Below are 24980 nucleotides of genomic sequence, written 5' to 3'. Positions count from 1 at the left end.
ATGAATGTTTGCACAAGCATTTATTGAATGCTAAGTTCCTTCTGTTCTCCAGTCTTCGGATCTAGTTTGATGTCAGAAGGTGAAGAAACACAGAATTGTTATGAGCAATTTCAGATATTGCAAAGTAGCAAAGGGAAAAGAATGGAATCATTGTAGAGTTGGAAGGGACCCCAAGGATCATCTAGTCCAGCCCCCTGCAATGCAGGAGCCTCATCTAAAGCATCCAAGACAGATGGCCATCTAACCTGTGCTTAAAAACCTCCAAGGAAGGAGAGTCCACAACCTCCCATTGGAGTTCGTTCCATGGTTGAACAGCTCTTACTTTCAAAAAGTTATTTCTGATGTTTAGTCAGAATATCATTTCTTGTAACTTGAAACCACTGGTTCGAGTCCTACCCTCCAGAGCAGAAGAAAACAAGCTGGCTCCATCTTCCATGTGACAGCCCTTTAGATATTTGAAGATGGCTATCATATCTCCTCTAAGTCTCCTCTTTTCCAGGCTAAACATACTCAGCTCCTTCAACCGTTCCTCTTAAGGCATGATCTCCAGACCCTTAATTGTCTTGGTTGCTTTCCTCTGCACACATTCCAGCTTAAACTGTGGTGCCCTTTTTCCAGGATGATGAGGAACCATTAATGAATACACTTTGGGTTTGGACAGTCAACCAGCTACAAATCCACTTAACAGTTACCTCATTCAACCCACATTTTGCCAGTTTCATCACAAAGAATACCATGGGGGGCTTCGTCAAAAACCTTCCTGAAATCAAGATACACTATGTGCACAGCATTCCTCTGATCCACCAAGCTTGTAACTCCATAAAAAAGAAAAAAGAGATTTGTCTGACATGACTTGTTTTTGAGAAACCCTTGCTAGGTCTTAGTAATCACATCATCCTTTTCTAAATGCTCACAGACCGACCATTTGATTATCTATTCTAGGACCTTTCCTGGTATTGAAGTCCACTGGTTGGTAGTTACCTGCATCGTTTTTTCCCTCATTTTTGAAAATGGGGATACCATTTGCCCACCTCCAGTCTGCAGAGACTTCACCTGTTTTCCAAGAATTCTCAAACATCATAGACAAAGGCTCTGATATTACATCTGCAAGCTCCTTTAGTACCCTTGGATGCACCTTATCAGGCCCTGGAGATTGGAATTCATTTAAAGCAGCTTGGTGTTCCCTTACCACCTCTTTTCCTATCTTGGGCTACAAGCCTCTAATCAGTTTCAAACTATTCATGTATTGAACACTGTAGTTAAAATTCATTCACAAATTTCAGTGTAAAATTGCTACAATAGGACACAGAATGTTGCTAGGTCTGAATCTGAAGGTGCACCATTCTGAGATAACACCAATGACTGTATCAATGTTAGGTTCTGCTTCAGTTGTTGCACTGTTTGTGTGCTGTTGGTGCAGATGGGAATTCAGTTTAGGGAGGGACAGTACTGGTGGCTGCTATATTGGACTGTGGTCTGGTTGGTGATAAGGTAAAAGGTAAAGGTACCCCTGCCCGTACGGGTCAGTCTTGCCAGACTCTAGGGTTGTGCGCTCATCTCACTCTATAGGCCGGGAGCCAGCACTGTCCACAGACACTTCCGGGTCACGTGGCCAGCGTGACAAGCTGCATCTGGCGAGCCAGCGCAGCACACGGAACGCCGTTTACCTTCCCGCTGGTAAGCGGTCCCTATTTATCTACTTGCACCTGGGGGTGCTTTCGAACTGCTAGGTTGGCAGGCGCTGGGACCAAGCAACGGGAGTGCACCCCGCCGCGGAGATTCGAACCGCTGACCATGCGATCGGCAAGTCCTAGGCACTGAGGTTTTACCCACAGCGCCACCCGCGTCCCTCCACTGGTTGGTGATACACAACTCAAATAAGCCACTTCTTGGTTTTTATAAATATAAGAAAGATGTTTTTGATGCATTTATCTGTGGGAAGTGTTTGTATTGCAGTTTTAATGCAGTGTGTGGGAACTCACTACTCTATTTCTTTCTCTACTTCCAATGGCACCCTCTTCTTCTCACTATACCACACATCACTCTGCACCTCATTGTTGCCCCTTTTTCTTTCCCTTCTCTACAGGTTTCTCCAAAGCCTCATCTTTCTCCCATCCATTTATTCTGTCTCTGTTTTTGCAGTGTTTCTTTCCTCTTCACACACCTTCTCTAAGCCTTCTTTCTCAGTTTAGCTGCAGCTTTCCAGCAATTCACATAATTAAGGAGTTGTGGGTTAGCTACCCACAAAGGCTGTAAAAACTGTGGCAGTGCTACCATGTGCTTCTTAGTAAAAGGAGATGATGCGTTGATGCAGCCATTCTCCCACTTCTGATGGACTTGAGTAGACCTTCCCCAAAAAGATGTGGGAACGAGCTGCAGACCCGGTATCTTGAACTCTTTATGGGGTCACAAATAGATAGGAATGGGGTCTCAGCCTTTGGGGCTAGTTTACTCCTTGTGCTGCTGTTGCTAGGATCCTGGTAAGCTAGTATTTGAGCTTAAGATCAGGCTTACAACTGGAGAACAAATGTTTGTGCTGTTCCGCTTTAAATGCATGTTTTCTCCTCAGCGATTCGATTTGGACGGATGCCAAGGTCAGAGAAGGCAAAGTTGAAAGCTGAAATTCTAACAGGTGATCATTGTATAGAAAATTCTGAAATCGCAGATCTTAAATCACTCGCCAAGAGAATTTATGAAGCGTATTTGAAAAACTTTAATATGAACAAGGTCAAAGCCAGACTCATACTTGCAGGAAAAACCAGCAACAATCCAGTAAGTATTTGCCATCATAAAGTTTAAAAATAGCAAACTAAGCAAATGGTGAGCTAATGTATGTAAGACAAGTAAAAGCACTTCTAAGAACTGCGGATGGAACCGGCTGTGTTAGAAGAGGCATTTCCCATTCTCTCTCTCTCAGGAGGAGATGCTTATTTGGTGACATGCATTATGGAAATTTCTTCAAAGTATATTAGTTTATTTCAGTGCAAATTTATGTAGATTTTAATGACTAATTGCTTGATCTGTTAAAACCTTTGTATGAGCAAATTTTATTTTAATCTGGAGGCAGCCTTATTATTATTTTTTGTTTATTTTGAGGATATGTACCCCACCTTTAACAAGTTTTCTGGACAGTTTACATAAAGTTAAAAAGACAGTAGAACAAATAAAAGCAGAAAGATAAAAATTGCACAATATAAAAGAGCAGCATGAAAGTAACACTTAAAGAGAGTGTGCTCTGGATACTTTTGTAAATGGTGAGTTAAACCCACACCAGTTGTTCTGAGCAGCTTGTGATGAAAGCTTTCCTAAGGACTGGAACTCGTAACTTCTGACATTTTGAAGTATTGTTGCTAGGCAGTTGACTATTGCGTATTTAGCCATTTTCATAGAAGTATACAGCTGAACTGGGCAGTCTCATACCACGTAACCTCTTCAACTGCTTTTAAGCAAATGAAAAAGAAATAAAGGACATGGGGCTTTAATTATAGGGACACACACACCCCTTGTCATGTTGCCCGTAGATGAGTATGAAAAGTTGCAGCCTGTATGCTGAAATGGTCCCTTTTACTTTTGAGCCTGTTGTTCTATGTGGTAGCCATACTAGGCTAGGTGATTTTGCGTTGGGGGTGAGAGGGACAGAAGGAAAGGGAGGTGGAAGAGATAAATTTGGAGATATGTGAAACTTTATCTGCTTGGCACCAGGAAACACAGAATTTTTTCCTCACAAGTCCAACAGGATTTAGAAGTGCTTATCTTTTGGTTGGATCTTGCCCTGAAGGTGGTTTCCCCTGCTCCCCTCTTTTAGAGGATGTAAGTCGTAAACGAATCCACTAAAAATACTAATGCCATAGTCCAGCCAAAGTTAAACATCCTTCAGCCTCATTCATTTCAAGTCAAGGGTGCTAAATTTACACTGGACAGTTCCTAAAGCATATCTGGCTGTGGGGGGGGGGGAGAGATCCACTGGGGTGTGTTTGTGGGGGCAGGGGTGGTGAATGAGAGAGACGGGGAGAGATTCTGTTACCAAATGAACTACTTTGGCTGCATTGGGAAATGATTAACTGGGTTTTAGAAATGACTAAGCTTGCAATACCTTAGTTCTCCAGCAAAAGCAAAAACAGCAAAGTTTTACAACATCTAGTTTAAAATGGTCTGAAATGGCCTTACGTCATTCCTCTCTAATTGTATTTACATCAAAAGCAAAAAAAAAATGAACACAGGATTGAAAAGAAAATTGGGATTGTTATTTCACCATTTAAAGGTAGTATGTCTATTTGAATCAATAGGGAGCTCTTCCGCCCTCATCGCAGTAAAGATTATATTATTTTAAGATCACATGTAACTATGAAAGTATTCAGGCAATGTATGCATATAATTAATTGCTCAGTATTCCACGACTTCTTCTTATAATCCCTGGTGGTACATAGTAACCTGATTTTGAATGGGCAGTTTTCAAAAGTAAGTTGTAATTTTGCCAGAGTTGCTAGAGTGTCAAAGAAAGAAAAATGTGTTGTGTTTGTTTCTTTAATCCACATGAATAGTCCTAATGATGTGGGTTTTCCAGAATAAACTGAATTGGAGTCTTTACCACACTGAATTGAAATATTTGGTTGATGGGTGCAATTCTATCCAGGATTACTCCGCAACAAATTCAATTAATGGCAATGGGACTTGCTTCCAGATAAATGGGCATCGGATTGTAGTTACATTTTGCAATCCTGTACTTGCCTTATGCTAGGTGTGCTGATACACCTCTATTGAAGCAGCCTCCAAATCCTATGTCCATGTAGTCAGGAGCAGGGAAGTACAACATCAGGAGAAATAAGCACATCAGAAAAGCAACCAAATGCCCACAGCATCTGCAGAAACATTGCCACAGTCTACTATCACGACACACAGGCAGCCAATGAACCTGTACACCCTGCAAGACACGCCCTGCATCGCAACACACACAGTAGTGGAAAAGCACCCTCACTCCAGCAGGCCTCAGTGGCACAGTTAGCAGTGCAATAGCCAAGTGCTTTAAGACCCGCACTACCAGTTGGTACTTCCAGGAGGCTGGAGAAGAGACTTGCCATCATTGCTCTCCCCAACACTTACCTTGTGTTGCTGTCAGCCTCCTCTGGAGGAGAGGTGGGGGAGCCACCTGATGGCCATCTACCCCTCCCTCTGAGCTGCATTTAAGGCAGGCTCCTGGGAGTGCAGAATCTTTATTGGCAGTTAACTTTTGTTTTGCTTTGTACCTATTCAATGTACCTATTCAACAACCTAGATGGTTGTTGTTACTTATATTGAATTTATTCTGTGTTTGCTAATTTTTTTGTCGTTTTTGAATTTTCTGACATGTTCTGTATTTTGTATATTCATATTTCTAATACTCTGTATTTGTTTTGAAAGTTTGCTTTAAGCCACTTTAGGCATAGCTCATTGTGGAAAAGGAGCACATGAATGAACTCAGTCAATGACTCTAGTACTGCCTGTTCAAAGGCATTCCTCCAAACAGAGGCAAAGGTGCTAACATAATTTTCTGGGCAAAGTGCACTGCAGATCAGATCCTCTACCCTCCCCTCAAAAGATAAGCATATTTGCATAACAATGGAATATGCTAATTTACTTGTGTAGCTGCAGATTTATAAGTAAATAAGTGAGAAGAATAAGTGGTAAGAACCAGGCATAGCTGTCAACTTTTCCCTTTTCTTGCGAGGAATCCTATTCGGAATAAGGGGATTTCCCTTTAAAAAAGGGAAATGTTGACAGCTATGTTACCAGGTTAGGGGACATATTGTCCCCATCTTTTTCCTTTGGTAAATATCAAACTGGTAGGAAACCTTTTTTATATGAAGGACCATTGACCCACAGAAAAGATAAATTGAGACACACACAGAAGTAAAAAGCTATCTGATTGGCAGGATGTCAGCAGGCACAGCTTTTTCATAGTTGTACTTCCATACTAGCAAAAACTTTTGTATTCTTGCTTGCCACAAATATATATATATTTTTAATAATAATATTTTATTAAATTTAACAATAAGGAAAGACATCACCAAACAAAGGACAATAAAAGCACAAAACCAAGATTTCACAATACATAAAATACCTAAAATACAAACATTTAACCTAAAAAAGAAAAAAGAGAAAAGAAAGAAAAAAAGGAAAAAAAACACCAGTCAACACACAGAAGTAAAATAAGAAAAAACACAAGTCACTCTTTTCTAATTATTCAACATTGATTAACTTATTTTCCTGACTTCCTCACGTCTCCCTTTTTTGTATCCCTTTTTGACAGTTGGTTCAGCAAATTCATACCACTTTGTCCTTAAGTATCCTACCTCCCAAATTTATAATTTCAAACTTTCACTCTCGTCACTAAAACCCCTTCATTTCATTTCAATGTCATCAGCATTCATACATTTTACACTGCTTCTGTAAATAAATTTTAAATTTCCTCCAATCTTCTTCCACCAACTCTTCTCCCTGGTCTCGGATTCTGCCAGTCATCTCAGCCATTTCCATATAGTCGATTACTTGCATCTGCCATTCTTCCAAGGTGGGTAATTCTTGTGTCTTCCAATGCTTTGCAATGAGTATTCTTGCTGCTGCTGTAGCGTACATAAAAAAAGTTCTATCCTTCTTTGGCACCAATTGGCCAACTATGCCCAGGAGGAAGGCCTCTGGTTTCTTCACAAAAGTGTATTTGAATATCTTTTTCAATTCATTATAAACCATCTCCCAGAAAGCCTTGATCCTCGGGCACGTCCACCAAAGGTGAAAGAATGTGCCTTCAATTTCTTTACATTTCCAACATTTATTATCGGGCAAGTGGTAAATTTTTGCAAGCTTGACTGGGGTCATGTACCACCTGTACGTCATTTTCATAATATTCTCTCTTAAGGCATTACATGCCGTAAATTTAATCCCAGTGGTCCACAACTGCTCCCAGTCAGCAAACATAATATTGTGTCCTATATCTTGTGCCCATTTAATCATGGCAGATTTTACCGTTTCTTCCTCAGTACTCCATTTCAACAGCAAATTATACATTCTTGATAATATCTTAGCATTGGGTTCTAGCAATTCTGTTTCCAACTTTGATTTTTCCACCTGGAAACCAATTTTTCTGTCTTGATTATAAACCTCTCTTATTTGAAAATATTGTAACCAGTCTCGCACCTTCCCTTTAAGCTTCTCATAACTCTGCAATTTCAGCTTGTCACCTTCCTGTTCCAAAATTTCACAATACTTTGGCCATTTAGCCTCCATATTAAGTTTTTTCATAGCTTTCGCTTCCATAGGTGATAACCACCTTGGAGTTTTATTCTCCAAAAAATCTTTATATCTTATCCAGACATTAAACAATGCTTTCCTGACAATATGGTTTTTAAATGCTTTATGCGCTTTAACCTTGTCATACCACAAATATGCATGCCACCCGAATACATTATCGTAGCCTTCAATATCTAGAATGTCAGTGTTCTCAAGAAGTAGCCATTCCTTAAACCAGCAAAAAGCTGCTGATTCATAGTAAAGTCTAAGGTCCGGCAGGGCAAACCCCCCTCTGTCTTTAGCATCCGTAAGTATCTTAAATTTTATTCTGGGCTTTTTGCCCTGCCAGACAAATCTAGAGATATCTCTTTGCCACCTCTTGAAACAGTCCATCTTGTCAATAATTTGCAGTGATTGAAACAAAAAACAGCATTCTCGTATTTTACCTTCTTTACCAATGTTAAATCTGTCTCTTTCTGAAACCTCTCTCTCTCCATTGGCGTCAGGTTTTTCTCCAAAACCTTAGTTTTAAGCTTATTTAACTTGAAGCCTGCCACATGACCAAACTCCTGGATTAATTCTAGAGCCCTCTTGGTACTAGGTACTGGCTCTTGTAATGTCAATACAAGATCATCTGCGAAGGCTTTAAGTTTATATTGTTTAGCTCCGACCTGAATACCATGAATCAACTGGTCCCTTCTGATCATATTTAGCAAAACCTCCAGGACCGAAATAAAAAGCAATGGGGAAATTGGGCAGCCTTGTCGTGTCCCTTTCTCAATTTTAAATTCTTCTGTCACTATGTTGTTAACTATAAGTTTTGCCTTTTGTTCAGAATAAATCGCACCTATACCATTTTCAAAATTTTGACCAACCCCCATCCCCTGCAGGTTTCTCTTCATAAAAATCCAAGAAATGTTGTCAAAGGCTTTCTCCGCATCCACGAATATCAAAACCGCTTTTGTATTGATATTCACTTGTAACTTTTCCAAAATGTTAATTACATTTCTCATATTATCAGATAAATGCCTACCAGGGAGAAAGCCAGCCTGATCTTTATGTATCATTTCTGCTAAAACTTTTTTAAGTCTTTTAGCCAAAATATCAGCAAAGATTTTATAATCCACATTGAGCAGAGATATGGGGCGATAGTTCTTAAGTTGTGTCTTCTCAGACTCAGTTTTAGGTATAAGTGTGATGAAGGCTTCTTTCCACGACTCCGGCGCCTTTTTCCCCTCCATAATTTCATTACAAATCTCCTTTAGTGGTTGAATCAAATAGTCCTTCAAAGTTCTATAGTATTTAGAGGTTAATCCATCAGGCCCTGGAGATTTTCCCAATTGCATAGTCTGGATGGCACCTTCAACCTCTTGTTCTGATATTTTAGAGTTCAACAATAATTTATTTTCTTGAGAAATTTTTTGTAATCCATTGGTTTCCAGAAATTGATCAATTTTAGTCTCTGTCTGTGGCCCTTGTGTATAAAGTTGTTTAAAATATCTCTGGAAGCAGTTTCTGGTTTCCTGTGGGTTTTGTATGTTCCTTCCATTGACTTCAAGATTAGTCACAGTATTTAACTTGTGTCTTTTCTTCAATTGCCATGCTAACAGTTTCCCACATTTATTAGCAGATTCAAAAGTCTTCTGTCTCATCTGTTTAATTTTCCATTCTATCTCCTGATTTGTCATTTTCATATATTGTGCTTGATAAAATTTAATCTCTCTCAAAATCTCCTGCGACTTTGGTTTAGCTCTGAGCTTCTTCTCTCCTTCTTTTATTTTTTCCAGGATCTTTCCCTTTTTCTCATCTTGAATTCTCTTTTTTATCGCATTCTGCTGAATCAGGAATCCTCTCATAACGGCTTTACTTGTGTCCCAGATTACCCTTTTTTCCACTGATGTCTTCAAATTTATCTCAAAATAGTCTTTCACAATTTTTTGGGCCTTCCTAATAATTTCTGGATCTCTGAACAAGGTGTCATTCATCCTCCATCTGAAGGAACTGGTCGGTGTTAGTTTCATTTCCAGTTTCACGGGGTTATGGTCAGAGCAAGTTTTTGGACAAATTTCTGCCTTTCGGATCTTTGGAGCCATTCCTCTAGTTATCCAGATTTGGTCAATTCTTGTCCAGGTCTTTTTGGCTTCAGAAAAGAAGGTCCCTTCTTTACTTAGGGGGTTCTTTGTTCTCCAAGTGTCAATTAAGTCCATATTGTCTGTCATTTCAAAAAAAGATTTCGGTAGTCTTCCATCTTTTGTTATTACTTGTCTATCTGACTTGTCCATATTTGTCGAAACCACTCCATTCATATCTCCAAGCATAATGATGTTACAGTCCATAAAGTCCAACAATGTCTCATGCAGTTTCTTAAAAAAATCTGATTTCCCCTCATTTGGTGCATAAACACCTACTATCAAGAATTTCTCTCCTTGGGCCTGTATTTCAATTGCCACAAATCTTCCTTGTTCATCTTTAAAAACAAATTTTGGGGATAAACTTTCTTTCGCATAGATCACCACTCCTCTCTTCTTGACTTTATCTGATGAAATAAATTCTTGACCCAATCTTTTGTTGATCAGTACTTTCCTATGTGTTCTAATCACATGAGTTTCTTGTAAACAAATCAAGTCCAAGTTTTCTTTTTTCAATAAGTGAAAAATTCTTTTCCTCTTGTCCTTGCTTGCCGCAAATATAGTGCCTCTTCTGTTATCGGTGTTTAAGGCACAAGAGCCCTGCTCTCTCACAATGCCAGTCCTAAACTATAGAAAGATCTCAGGTGCATTATATAACGGTTGTTACTGTGGGTCTGTCATGTAAGGCTGGATACATTTCAAGATAAGGCGTGATATATTAGATGGAGCTGGTGTCGGAGTCAGTATTAAATGGTTAAATGCAAAAGGTATATACTGTAAGAACATTGGCTGTGATCACTTTTTAAGTATCCCAATGACAATAGCAGTGTTGTCAACACAGATCAAACAAGTACCGTTTCCGTTTCTTTTTTGAGCAAAAAGGATTTGACCCTTTGGCATTAATATGCCCATTTAGGTGTTTATACCAGCACCAGCAGCCTATGCACCCAAACCCCCTATTTTTTCTGATAGGCAGGGAAACTTTTTCCAACCTCAACCATTATCCTGATCTTTATAGACTTTTTCTTTTTGATTTTTATATATTTTTAAAAAATATAAAACACCCTAATATTTTAAATTGTTTTTATAGGGAAATAAATGCATGTGCGAGACCCCCAACCAAACTTGTGTGATATCTCCATGCGCTCCTGCTCCCTTCCCCACACTAGTTGTCTTGTTTCCTCCTCCCTCAAGACCCAATACAATCATTTTTTTCATTGACTATTTTGAATGCTGCTTGTGCAATGAACTGGTGGCTTGGCTGACAAGCCCCTCCCTGAAGGTGCTTTGAGTGCCTTCTCCTACGCATGCATAACTCTTCCTCTACCCCTCCTTGTGTGCAGTCGCCTGATCTTGGGATTCACCCCTGCTCACAGATGTCTCCCTCTTGCTTGTGGGTGTGGGCATTTGGCTACAAAGCCATTAGCTTGTGCCTTCCATCTACGGCTCTCTTTGCCTTCTGGGAATATGCCCCTGTGGGGTTGGGATGCCATTGTGAGATGTGGTGCCCAAAGCTGTGGGCTCCCAACCATTCTCTTACAAGCTTACTACCTTAGGCTGTGAGGGTTAACTATACAAGCAAATCCACATGGGGCAAATGCTTCTGGTGGTGTCATCTTACAGTGTATTCATTACCTCTTTCAAAATGCTGAATGTTCTTGAAACAATTTTTTACATTGGTGGATCCCATCTTCCATTAAACCTGGTTCTGAAGACACACCTTCAGTAGGGGCTTTGATTATATTTGTTTTGTTCCTGTTAATATCTTAGTATATACTATTGCTTTTAGTATATTTGTAAACAGTTAACATATTTACTTTCACTATCTCTTTGTAGCCATTTGTTATACATGATATGGATACATTGTGTATGGCAGAGAAGACACTGGTGGCAAAACTGGTAGCCAATGGAATACAAAACAAGGAGGCAGAAGTTCGAATTTTCCACTGCTGCCAATGTACTTCCGTCGAAGCTGTAACAGAACTTACAGAATTTGCCAAATCCATCCCTGGCTTCTCTAACCTAGACTTGAATGACCAGGTGACGCTATTAAAATACGGAGTTTATGAAGCCATTTTTGCCACATTAGCCTCTGTAATGAACAAAGATGGAATGCTAGTAGCCTACGGAAATGGTTTTATAACTCGAGAATTCCTCAAAAGTTTAAGGAAGCCATTTTGTGATATCATGGAACCGAAGTTTGATTTTGCAATGAAATTCAATGCATTGGAGTTAGATGACAGTGATATAGCTCTTTTTGTGGCTGCTATAATTTGTTGCGGAGGTAAGACTTAAAGCTTCTATACCTATGTATTCTAATTAGTGATTATCTCCATTTATACTACCTCCCCACCTTTCCACAATAGTATTCAGGGCAGCTAACAATAGCAATAAAACAATTATTTAAGCAAGTAACAGTAAGATAAAGAATATAACAGTAGATTTTGGGTGGTTGAGAAACAGATGGAAAGATTGGAATATTTCTTGCATTATACTGTGCAGAATGAATGATTAGCTGCTGTTCCTCATGAACCTCGTATGAATTTTACCTTTCCCTGTTTCTAGTAATTTCCTTTCATAAGTTGTTTGAGTTGGTTGAGAGCAAAAATGGACAAGAGGATAGCTATAAATGACAAGGCAAAACAGTTTAACAGATCAAAAACATGTTTTTGTCTGTTTAAAAGCTGCTTTCTGTTTATATTGGTCTCGTGGTTTGTGGCTGTATGAGGATTTGAAGTGGGTTTTCCCTAGTCCAGCAGTCTTAAAAAGTCTACTATCCTCATTCTTGCAGTTAACATTAGGGAGAGGGTCTTTTAGTGGGTCTTTCAGTAAGGTCTTAAGCAAATATAATTTATGGTCACAGATTAACTCTTCTACAATAACTTGATGCGCTTTTTTTTGTTTTGGTGAACAGATCGCCCTGGCCTTGTAAACATAAGGCACATTGAAAAGATGCAGGAAAGCATTGTGCATGTACTAAAACTTCACTTGCAGAACAACCATCCTGATGACATCTTCCTTTTCCCAAAGCTTCTACAGAAAATGGCCGACCTCCGACAGCTTGTCACAGAACATGCTCAGCTTGTTCAGATTATCAAAAAGACTGAATCTGACGCACACTTACATCCTTTACTACAAGAAATCTACAAGGATATGTACTAAGGCTGTTTTTTGTTTTGTTTTGTTTTTTGTTTTGTATGACGTGAAAATACAAAAGCAATAGATGGGAGCAAACTACTTTGCACACTTCTCTCTGTTGTGCTTTTGTTTCAAAGCATTAGTGAGCTAAAAGGTAGGTAACTGCAATATCATATTTTTCTTGCCAGGAGTTATTTTTAAGTACTTAAGAGAAACTGTATAGTATGTATAAAAAATGGCAATAAGCTGTGATTGACTTGAAATTTGGGCAACAGTGGTAATATCATTTATAGTACATCTGAACTTACTAACAACATACACTTCTTCTGAAGTTTCTGCACTTTTAAGCCTTTCTCCCATCATCTTCATTACTGTAAGAAAGCTAGGAGTTTGGGCCAGGATCCAAAAGCTTTTATGTGATGTCCATTAAAGCTTTAACAGTGTTTCTCCAACAGCCGTCCTCCGTGCTTTGTGGTGAGTTACATTTTGAAACTCAAAGGTGTTTCTAAAGCAGATTGGGATTTGACATGGTGGGGGCAGAGATGTCTGCCATTAAAATAAGTCATATGCTACTAGTCATACCCTATCCCTTAAATCAGGGATAGCCAATGTTGTATTCTCCAGATGTTGTGGACTACATCTCCCATAAGCCCCAGCCAGCGTGACCAAAAGTCAGAGGTAATGTGAATTGTGGTCCACAATCCACCTGGCCTGGCGGGCGAGGCCCACACTCACCCAGCCCTACTGAAGAGGCTCCTCATGAGGCCAGAGGAACATCGCCCGGCTATTGTTTTATTATTTATTGATTTAATATGCTGTACACCGCTTTGAGGTTTTTATTAAAAATATAAAGCGGTATAGAAATTTTAAAAATAATAAAATAAAATATCTGAAGGGCACCCTAGTCACTAGCCCTGCATCTAAAGTACAGTAAGCCCGCAATTTATGCTGGGGTTATGTTCTGGGGATTGCGCTTAAAGCCAAAATTGTGTATAGTCAAAGTACATTGGGCTTCCACACTGGCGGGTAGGAATGCCAAAGTCTTTTCCCCCAGATGTCTGCCCCCCTTTTATTTATTTTTATTTTTGCCAAGTGCGTAAAACTGAATGCGCACAAGCTGAAAGGTAAATAAATTGTAGGATTACTGTAATTTCTTTAGATCCTGTCCCTACCTCAATTGTTTTCCATAAAGGATGCATTTTTTAAAGGCTCTCTTCCTACTTAAGGCTGCAATCCTATGCACAATTTCTGGGAAATAAATTCCACAGACGTCACTGGGACTTGTGTAAGGTTGCTGTGTTGTTTTATTTATTTAACTGAAATGAAATCCCATTGGCATGTCAAAGCCATAATGATATTGGGAAATATATTTAATGATGTGCAACCAGGCCCTCCCTCTTCCATGGTTCATGCCAAACTGTTTATTTCCAGTCAGTTATGCAGGATCAATACACAACATTAAAAAGCCTTATAGTCATGCAGAGCCAATTCATAATTTCTTGTGTATTCTGGTGCTTGAGTTTGAATTTGAAACACTGAATTTCTAAAACAGCTCTGCTCTGGGCAAACTTCATGTTAACCTGTTGTTTAGTCTTATAGTGAACCATAGATACAAGAAAGTTGATGTATCTGACAGAATGTTGCTTCCATACAGCACTGAAACAAGGAATAGGAGTCAGAGTAGTGTGTTGTTTGGACTTGTGGATAATTTTCTAATTCAGTGCCCTTTCTTCACTACCGAAGCAATAATATGGGGGGGGGGACACCGCATAGAGGCCAAGGTGTTCCAATACTGTAACCTAGATAAGTAGCTTATTAAGGTTATGTTTAAACCAGACGCTCAACACTAATGCAAGTTGTTACACATAGTTTTTGTATTCTATAGACAAAAACCAATCATATAGACTTTCCCTCTCCTGGAACCCTGATAACTCTTTTTGGGGTGGGGGCTATGAATCTCATTCAGATATCTCAGAATTTTCACCATTCTACAGTTGCCAGGATTCTTTGGAGAAAGTCATAACCTTTAAAATGGTATCAAACATGTCTGCAGTGTAGATATGTCCCTAGAGCTCTTTATATCAGATGCATACACAACTTCTCACAACAGTGTTTTCTTTGAGGATCATTTTTAATGGATGCACATGAAAGGCTGCAGATACTACAAAAACTATGCTGGGGTTTGTTTGTTTTTAATTCATTGTATTTCTAGGAGTGTGCATTTGATGTTTTTAAATACTACTATTTTATAGGCTAGGGACACGGGTGGCGCTGTGGGTTAAACCACAAAGCCTAGGACTTGCCAATCAGAAGGTCAGCGGTTCAAATCCCCGCAATGGGGTGAGCTCCCGTTGCTCGGTCCCTGCTCCTGCCAACCTAGCAGTTCGAAAGCACATCAAAGTGCAAGTAGATAAATAGGTAAATGGCGTTTCCATACGCTGATCTGGTTTGCCAGAAGCGGCTTAGTCCTGCTGGCCACATGACCCGGAAGCTGTACACCGGCTCCCTCGGCCAATAAAGCGAGATGAGCGTCGCAACCCCAGAGTCCGGCACGACTGGAGCTAATGGTCAGGGGTCCCTTTACCTTTTATTTTATAGGCTACACACTGCAACTAGTCACATGTGTCTGCTAAAACTGTAATTTGTGAGGTCCTCTGTATTCTTTAGGATTGCTTCATTTGTAGTCTGTGCAAATACCTTATTAGAAATCTGTTTCAAAGATAACATTTTATATAAGATCACAGCAAAATCAGTCATCTTGATTTTGGAAGAAGAAGAAAAATCCTAGATCTGCTTTAGTTGGTTATCTTTGTGGCAACTCCATCTTTCCATTAAATATCTTCCCACTAAAATACATGGACGGCATTTGCAAGAGGGGCATTCTGTGATTTTGTAAAAAGTATCGGGTTTGTATTGCAAGATCCAAATAGTTCCACCCTTTACATTCTTAATTACTTTACCGAATGACAAACCCTTATTTTTAAAATTCGACCTGGTTTCTGTATAGCCTGAAACGGTGGCCTGCTTCAGGTTTCTGTTCCTGGCTACTATATGCTGGTTTTTCTCCAGATCGTTTAAATCTTTTGTATTTCATAAACCATGGCTTATTAAGACTGAAACCAATATTAGAGCCCTTTGGCTCTCCTCATATTGTGCCCCAGCTGTGGCATGAAGAGCCTTGCTTATCTTAAGGCCGGGCTCACTCTTGTGTCCAAACTGGAGAACTCTGGCTTAATGTCAACAAACTAGGATCATACCTGGTTTTTTTACCATGTTGTTTTTAAAAGTTTGCAAGCTGCTGTTGGTTTCTAACTCACCAATCACCAGCCTTTTGCTTTCTCTCTGTGGACTTCCCTTCCGTGGCCTTCCATGTAATTTAGAATAATTTAGAATGCTATGGGATGCAGTTGTAGGATGATGTGAAGATCTCTAGTATTTTGTGAATACCTGTGGGTTGCACCTATGAATTACAAGTGCTGAAATAACTTTTGAGAGCCTACAGAACTTCAGTAATATGTTAGCCAGTGGATTTTAGGAGAAGGACTGTCAGAAAGTGCACTAGAAGACTGTTTGCACTATCATTCAGAGTACTCAGGATTGGGACCGTAACTCAAGGTGCAATGTTGAAGAAAAAAATGTTTTCCAAAAATGAAATTGGCTACCTCAACAAATTATGAAAAAGAAGGCAGCAAGCTGACTAGCTCAATAAATTTATAATATATGACTCAGGGTTGCAAGTCCAAGGTAACTGGAAACAGTTCTAATATCTACTCTCATCATGCAAATTGTGTAGCTTGTGGGGGGAGTCACACCACTTTATTTTTTGCACACTCATATCCACGTTGCATTATTTCTGTGTATTTAACCTGTGGCACTTTCATTAACTGTTAGCTACTCATTATTACTTAATTATAATGTGAGGGGGGCACTTAAATGCATGGACATTTGAGCTGATTCGGCTCCCCTGGCTTCCTCAAGGATATTGGGGTAGACTTTTCCCTATTCCCCAAATGAGCCCATAAAGCTTGACATTTTTCACACTACAGCAGGATTTTGTGTGCCATAGGAGTGGCAAATGCAGTTTTCCTGTAAAGTCCCATGTTGCCCAACACGCTTTTCAGTCTTGCAAAGATCTCTCAGCACCAGCTGCCAAGTTAGTGATTTTTCTCTGTGGCCTCTGCGCTGGAGATACCACTTCCCTTCTCTTCCCCTGTGCTAACCAAAACCAGAGAGCTCTACGTAACAAAAATGCTTCTTAAAACAGATCAGTACAGTTGACTTCCACCAAAAGAAGTGGAGGGTGGGCCGTACCTCACGTAGCTTGGGCAGCAATGGCACCACATGGACAACGGCTTTGAGCACTGATGCAAGCTCACTTTCAATGAGAGCACAGGAAGCAGGCGTAGATTGAGCTGTGGCCCTGTGGCTAGATTTCTTTTTAGGCCCATATTTATAGCTGCTGCTTATCAGTGCCTTGTAGAATTTCTTCACTTTGCCATCTAGCACCACCTCAGCATGTTATACTGGGGCATGGTGCAGTTGTGCTGTCCCCCTCAAACTGAGTCTCAGTTGATGTTGTTGATTTTGACTTCAATGGGATAATAAGAGTAATTGAGAAGTGAGCCCATACTGATCCTATTGTTCTGTCTTTTCTATATGTGTAACTCTCCTCTGGGTTTCATTTCATTGTGTTTCACTGTGACCTAGAAATAATTATATATGTTGAATTTGCTATGCTTCTCCGTTGTGAAATTTATTTGATGTTGTGCTGCTGTTATTTAATCAAACGTGATAGTTTTGATCCATTTCATATAAATAATGCCATGAACAAACCTATAGAAAATTGGTGGTGTAACAATTTTTAAAGAAAGCATTGGCTTAAATTTAATTTTTCACAGTTCTAAATATGCAAATATTTTCAATAATATGGACACTTTCACAGATGAAAAATTGGGAGCTGTATATTATAGCAGTAATGCGCTTGTTTAGAGTTATGTTGCAGTTACAGTTGCCATCCATGTGCACGGTTAGTTCTTCAGTGAGCAAAGGAGACTCTAATATAACTGTTTACAATAGTTATAAACCTGAATTTTACAGTTTTTAGGATTTTTGTCTGTGGTCTAGTAGGCATAATTAGACCCACCAGCTTATTTCTGTTGCTATAAACTTTAGATTTAAGTATGTTTTGCACTGAATTTGCACTGCATTTGTAATTAAAACTTTTTAAAAAATATATAGGGAACAATTAATAAGCCAACATTGCTATGCAACCCACTTAATGTGCCAGCACCATTGAGATGGATGGGAGAGTTGCACAGCACCATTCCTTGGTAGGTTGTGCTATTTAATGGTGACTTTTGATTGCCCAAGGAAAGAGACAAGCCATAGAGACAGAGCCTGGTCTTCCAATTATGTCTACTTTGGAGCTAATGGAAACAAACCTCATATAAAAACGTGTTGGTAACTTAAATATTTGTGATTTTAGTTTTATTTGGAAGCATTCTAATATGTTGCCTTGAGCAACGGAAGTGATGCCTGCTCTACTTGCAATGGCTTTTACTGATTGATATTTACAATTTACACCTCCTTGTGTAGAACAGTTTTAAAATGCAGGCTTGAACCAGAGTACCTAACTGACAACATAGTCTATAACTTTATTTTTCTGCACTGTTTATTTTTTTTTGTGCAGCAATAAATCAACCTGTGAAAAGCTCTATCAGATGTATTATAACTGCATTGTAAGCTTACTTTCTGAGAGTCTGCTTCTGAATCTGTTATGCTCCTGGGTCATCAGGCTTTTCTAAAGACGTTTGTTAAATCATAATTGGGAGAGGGGGGAGCAAAGCAAGAGTTAGACTAAGAAAATGACCAAGGATCAAACCTCATGTCTGCATTTAGAACAGTTTTCACAAATGGAGACTTATGAAAGGAAAGATCTTAGGATTTCACCTAAGGATTAATGGACTCAATGAATGCAAGGTAGACTCATTACAGATACGGTGAAGGAAGTAATCCTTGAGCGTCCTTTCTAATTCAATGACTTGTGTTGCTTTTTAAAAGCTTTACTAGCTAATGCCTTGGAAATGTACAATTAATCAAAATTCTATCAACATGTTGATTTCCAAGGCAATGAAAGAAAACAGTTAGGGTTACACTGGCATGATGGGCAAAGAGGAACAGTCATTTATCTAATTGATTCTTTCCAAAACAAGATCCCACTGACAAGTTGGCAAATGAGATGAAGGGAATCCAGGCTGCTTCAAACACCCCCAGTTTAGATTGCCACTTGAACAATCTGATGTTTTCAATTTTTTCAATATGCCTAATGCAACTATATCAATTATCAAATGAGAATTCAGTTGAAGCTGGGTTTTTTGCCTTATTTTGAAGGTGGGTTACTTAATGAAATACTGGGGATGAGAACTTAACTCCAGGCATATCTCTCTTGTCCTGGTGGCCTTTAGACTTCCCAGCTCTGCCTTGCAGTTCAGTAGCTTTTAAGGAATTTTAGTAATATTTGTTCAAAACGGAGGGAAGAGAAACAACTCGGGTTTATGCTTCATGACACATGCTTCATGAGAAATGCAGCCCCTCCAACACCAATAAAATCACCGGGGGGGGGGCATGGCCTGGTTGGGTTCATCTGACTTCTCTATATAGGGACCACAACATGGTCTGATTTCCACCATTGGGATACTTTTAGAGCTGCCACTATTGTGAGAATTTGTGCATCCATGTGCACAGTATCAAAGTACAGTGGTACCTTGGGATACGAACGGGATCCATTCCGGAGCCCTGGTCGCATCCTGAAGTGAACGCACCCTGTGTCCGCGCGGGTCGCGTTTTGCCGCTTCCGCGCATGCGCGCGACATCATTTTGACCGTCTGCGCATGCATGTGCATACGGCGAAACCCAGAAGTAATGCGCTCTGTCACTTCTGGGTCGCCGCAGAGTGCAACCCGAAAATACTTAACTTGAAGCACATTTATCCCGAGGTATGACTGTATTGAGTTCTGCACTTCAAATACTCTATAGATTCTCTCTCTCTCTCTCTCTCTCTGATCCCAGGGACTTGAGGCGGAGAAGGGAAAAGACTTGTTATGTTCACTATGAAAGTGATAGTTGGGTAATACCCTTCATCCCACCTCAAGGGTTAACTTACTGCAAGACTTGCTATGTTTCACCTGCTTTTAAGCGCGAGGCAGGGAGCTGAGAAATGCATAGGCCTTCCACCACAACGGCAAAACAGCTTTTAGGAAGAGGAAATGTCTATTATACTTGCTTTATAAATAAAAACACTTGAGAAATCGTAGTGGAGGAGAGCATTCCAGCTTTAATTGACCTTGCATTGAACAACAAAGCAATGCTTCACAACATTTATCATAATGTAATAGTTGTAACTAGGGAGACTTCATCGTCTAGCACATCTGGATTTTGTGTTGGGTTTTAAATTCAGGTCCTGGTTATTGACCAGCTCAGTCTTTCAGTTCATATGATAACAACATTCTGGTTGAATAAGCTAGATGCAACTTCAAGCTTCATAAAAGCTACCAGGATGGGAAATCCTAGACATGCAGATAACTTCTTGCTTTCATTTATTACCAGTGATCAGTTACAGGGTTAAAGCTGTGAAGCAGGGCAGCAGAGCAACTTGATTTCCTTAATTCTACTATCCTGTCATGTGCCTTTTGGCGTGATCTGCAGGTTCAGAGACTTAAGAAATTTTGAATAGCAGTATTTAAGTACAGAATCATAGGCGATACTACATTCTTTGATACAAATGTATAAAAATGAAATAACTTCACATGTATTTTGGATTATTTGTTTTAAACTTAACCTTGGATTATATTGTGATATACAACAGCCTGTGGAAATGCATCATGTTGTTCGCAAAAACTGTTGAACAGGTTTATGAGATTGGTTTAAGTCATTCTCTGCATTTACAGTTAGAGGAAGTGCAAATGAAACAAGCTCCTTTAAAAAAGAAAAAAAGGGGAATTTGCACATTCCCCCACTGGTGGGAATGGATCGTGTGCCTGGCTGCCTGCAGGGGGCTGGACAAAGAGTCTATATTCTTGTATGTAGCTTCTCTACGTGATGGAGGATTCTTATGTGCCTTCTTTAGAGTAACACTAACAATGCAATCCTAGCATGTTCACTCAGAAATAAGGTTTTGCTGAGTTGAAAGGGGCTTACAGGATTGGAATCTTAACTCAGGTCAAATTCAGTAATAACACAGCTGCATGTAGTAGCATTTAGATGTGGGTATGAAATCTCTTAAGGGACGCGGGTGGCGCTGTGGGTAAAAGCCTCAGCGCCTAGGGCTTGCTGATCGAAAGGTCGGCGGTTCGAATCCCCGCGGCGGGGTGCGCTCCCGCTGCTCGGTCCCAGCGCCTGCCAACCTAGCATTTCGAAAGCACCCCCGGGTGCAAGTAGATAAATAGGGACCGCTTACCAGCGGGAAGGTAAACGGCGTTTCCGTGTGCGGCTCTGGCTCGCTGGCCATGTGACCCGGAAGTGTCTGCGGACAGCGCTAGCCCCCGGCCTCTTGAGTGAGATGGGCGTACAACCCCAGAGTCTGTCAAGACTGGCCCGTATGGGCAGGGGTACCTTTACCTTTACTATGAAATCTCTTTAGTAAAATATGAGTTTTATAGACGAGTAACATTGAATTCTTCCCTTTTCTGCTTGCAGAAAAACTCATCCAGAATATTTAAATCTGGTCGATCCATTTTAGAATAAAAATGCCTATTAATTGACAATGTATTTTTCTAATTTTTGACATTTTGATTTTCCTGTTCAGACAACAAAGGATTGAATAAGAAAAAATGTATTTAATGAGTCTGCTGGAATATTGTCCAAATCTGTGTGTACTTTAAACTCTGTAAGGACTGATGAATGTATGTAAAACACTTCACAGTGTGATTTTTGCCTTAATGGTTTAAAATAGTCTTTCATAAAATAAAATATTCATTTAAAATATATCTTGGTTTTTATTGTTATTACTTTAGATACTGAAAGCATTTTTACCCCACCCTTTTGCCACACACAGTACAACCACAACCCTTAAGCTTATTCTGAAACACATGACGCACAAGAAAAATGTAGAAAACAAACAAACTCCGGGCACTATCACCCCCAGAGCAACACCTCTCACATTTAACAACAGCTTTTGTTAGCCTCTAAGACAGGGGTGCCCAAACTTTTTTCAAAGAGGGCCAGATTTGATGATGTGAACATGCTTGAGGGCCAACCAAAGATAACCTTTTTTTAGGATTGAAGTTGTTGAAGTTTTTTACCCCAGGAGTTTTTTTACCCACAAGGGGCAGATTAGGCCCCAAAACAGACTTGGGACATGCCTGCTCTAAGAAAAAGCATTGCATCTTGCACTTAATTGACTGATTATATTCCTGTGCTCCTTTTTGTTGAAATGAATTCTAAAGCGGCTTGCAAACAATAAATAACAGTAAAATGATAAAACACCAATAGAACATCACAAAAACAGCATAAATAACATAGAATAACTAACAAATCATCAGTGAAACAATTGCAATAAAAAAAAACACTGTTAACAAAGCAACAACTGAAAACGCCACCACAATTAAAGCAAAAGTCATATATGATTTTCCTTGGTAGTGAGAGAAGTTGGGTGTGGTTGGTTGTCTTGGCTGTATAATCAAATAGAAAGAACTCCAGTGACACGGGTGTAAAACCACACATGCCCACTCTTAAGTATTACCACCCCACCTCTCCCCTCTTCTCCTTCCCCAACAGTATTCGAAACAACACATTCTCACATCAAAAGTAAAGAAGATTCTACAATTTGGAAAAAAGAGAACGCATGTTCTTTTGTAAAACTAGAAAATCTTTACTTGTCCTATTTGATTAACAAATCAATACTGCATTTATGAGCTATAAAACAGTATTCATAACAACAGGAGCCAAGAAACAAACTAAGCAGAGTTAAGTTCAGACACACTCCACACCCCCATGACTCATAATCTTTCAGTGCATTAAAATACCCTTGCAAATAATGCCTGTGGCAGCAACTCCCTTCTGAAGGTTCCTCAGGCTGCAGGTGGGGCAGCACAGGTGAAACCAGCCCCCCCCCCCATGGCAAAGAGAGTCTCCAGAGGGAGAACTGTGAGGGGAGAAACAGCTCCCCCATGAAGACCCCTAGGGCTGGAGGGTGGGGCAAGACTGGTGTAAAAAGGCAGGTTGCAGAAAAATTTTAATATAGCAAAGCACTCCAGTGCTACAAGAAAGAGCAACTTTTAAAATTAAAGGTGATAAAATGCTGCCTGCCACAAAGGCTATATTGAATGTGTGACGAGCTGTGAAAGGGTCACCTGCTCACATCCAAACCACACCTCTTAAAGCTTGAAACAGTAGAGCTAAGGGCATCTATAACTTTAGGGATTGTGTTCCTCTTCTACATTTCTCAAAGACAGACGCAGCCTTGGGAAACAGGATAGGCAATGCTAAGTGAAGAGGGCATGGCTGTTCTCCCTTAAAGGCCTTGTGTGGAAGCACCTTCGATGCATGCAGTAGATGCTCAATCACTATTATTTCCTCTATTTCTGATGTTAAAGAGGTGATCACTGGTCTCTGAAGTCAAAATGTCACCAGCTGCACACAAGAGGGACCAACACGGTTGCAAAAGTACAAAACATTTAGGAACAAAAGCCATCACACTGAAGACCTGAAGTGTTTGATGTGGATGCAATATTGGCTGAATGTTGGAGGAGTGGAAAACAGGTGGAGGAACAGAGAGAAGTATCCTGAAAAGAAGCACTTCATACTATGACCTTTTGTAAGTTCCACTTTACTTGCTTGTAGTACAAAGATTAAATCTATAGCAGAAATCACTTAAATTGCACCTTCTACTCTAAAATGCGTATTTCTATCATATGCTACTGCTTAAAGTTTAAGGCTTACACAGTACTTGCCACGTAGGCTGCTGAACTTTTGTGTGACTAGAATTTGTGGCTTCATTGTATAGAAGACAGGCTATGTGTTCAGCAAATATTGAACTAAGATGACAGGCCACAATCTTGAAAATTTCCTGCAGAAGTCCCACTGATGTGAACAGGAGATACTAAAGAGAATTTAGTTTCTCTAAAATTCAATAGTTTTGCATTTTATTTTATTTTTTAAAAGTTTCTTTACAATTAGATGTATTATTGGGATTTTGTATTTGATTTTTCTTGGTAGCCTAATTTAGGATGTTTGATCCCTTTGCTCATTATTCCCCCAATTCATTTGAGACTTCTGAAGATTGTAGTAAAACATGTGCTTGTTAAAGAAAGCTTGTAATGAGTGACCTGTTTGACACTAAGCAAGTTATTCAGTCTTGGGATTGGGACATATTCTGAAAGTCAACATTTGCCAAGTCAACCCCTGAAAGTTACACTTTGCTAAAATAACATATAGTGTTGTTGTTAGCCAATCATAAATATAGAGTGCATTTTTTAAAAACAATCCTACAATATCATGACTTATTTGCTACCCTCTGGTGGTGACATTTAACACAGTAGCAAAATTATATGCACGTTACTTACGAGATATGTCCCTTTGTTTTCAAGAGGGCTCACCTCCCAGGTTTTTTTTTTTTTTAGGATTGCACCTTTAGGATGCCTCCAGGCATGTGTGTGTTGTGGGATCTGTGCTCTCAAACGCAAGGGTTTTTGCTGCATCCATATGACATCATGGTAATCAAAATGCCAGCCCACATTTTCCCCATTTAATTTAGTGTTCTCTTTTCTGGGGTAAGTGTAAAAACACCACCACCTGTTGTCAATGACCCGTTTGCAATTTCTCAGCAAAACCTTTATAGTATGAAACCCCTATGTGGTGCTCTACTACATCACTTAAATTCATTGCACCTATGCAATATTTATCTATGAAACACCCTTAAAATGTAGCTTTATATCCAATAGCCAAGAGGTTCAAGATAGACGGAGAGGAAGGTCATTCAAGCTATTGTCTGTTGATGTGTTTGGATAGGCTGTGTGTGCTAAGGAGAGATAAGACTGGTCATGCAATGGTTATTAAAATACAGCTCCAACACAAGCAGACTTCTGCAGTCCACATAATTTGCATGGCTTTGCTTCCCCCTAATGTTATTATTCATTTTATCCTTTCTTGCATCATTCTGGTTTTGCCAGTTGTGGAGAAGAGCAAAGGCACTGAAGATCCTCCCAAATCACTGGGACTCCTCCTTTGCTTCACTTCCCAGCTTTCAGAAGCAATGTCTCCAACTGCAGGTCTGTATTTGCAACTGAAAGAGGGTGAAGTCTTCCTTTTAACATAGCAAGCAAAATGAAGAATGGTGTACTCTGTATCCTGTTCTGTACTTTATGGGAGTTCCTGTGCAATTGCAGCTCCTACAGAGCCTTAGGAATGGGCTTGGTCCTTTAAGTGTAGTTATTTCAATGCAGGCTTCCATAG

The 24980-nt window shown here is 39.7% G+C and overlaps 1 protein-coding gene across 2 annotated transcripts in view; it reads left to right on the top strand.

Annotated features, from left to right (window-relative positions):
* Positions 1-12982, top strand: part of PPARA (peroxisome proliferator activated receptor alpha) — a 38495-nt gene extending 25513 nt beyond the window's left edge. Inside the window, exons 6-8 of one of the 2 annotated variants that reach the window (XM_053387562.1) lie at positions 2570-2772; positions 11229-11676; positions 12307-12982. In XM_053387562.1, the coding sequence (XP_053243537.1) occupies positions 2570-2772; positions 11229-11676; positions 12307-12554 (899 nt within the window). In that variant the 3' untranslated portion in view covers positions 12555-12982. The remainder of the gene's footprint in view (positions 1-2569; positions 2773-11228; positions 11677-12306) is intronic. The other variant, XM_053387564.1, reaches the window with a different exon arrangement.
* The last annotated feature ends 11998 nt before the right edge of the window (positions 12983-24980 follow it).

This window comes from Podarcis raffonei, chromosome 5 (genome assembly GCF_027172205.1).
Source record: "Podarcis raffonei isolate rPodRaf1 chromosome 5, rPodRaf1.pri, whole genome shotgun sequence".
NCBI classification, from domain to species: domain Eukaryota; kingdom Metazoa; phylum Chordata; class Lepidosauria; order Squamata; family Lacertidae; genus Podarcis; species Podarcis raffonei.
Note: the sequence above shows the minus strand (reverse complement) of the source record. Positions and strands in the feature narration are given on the sequence as shown.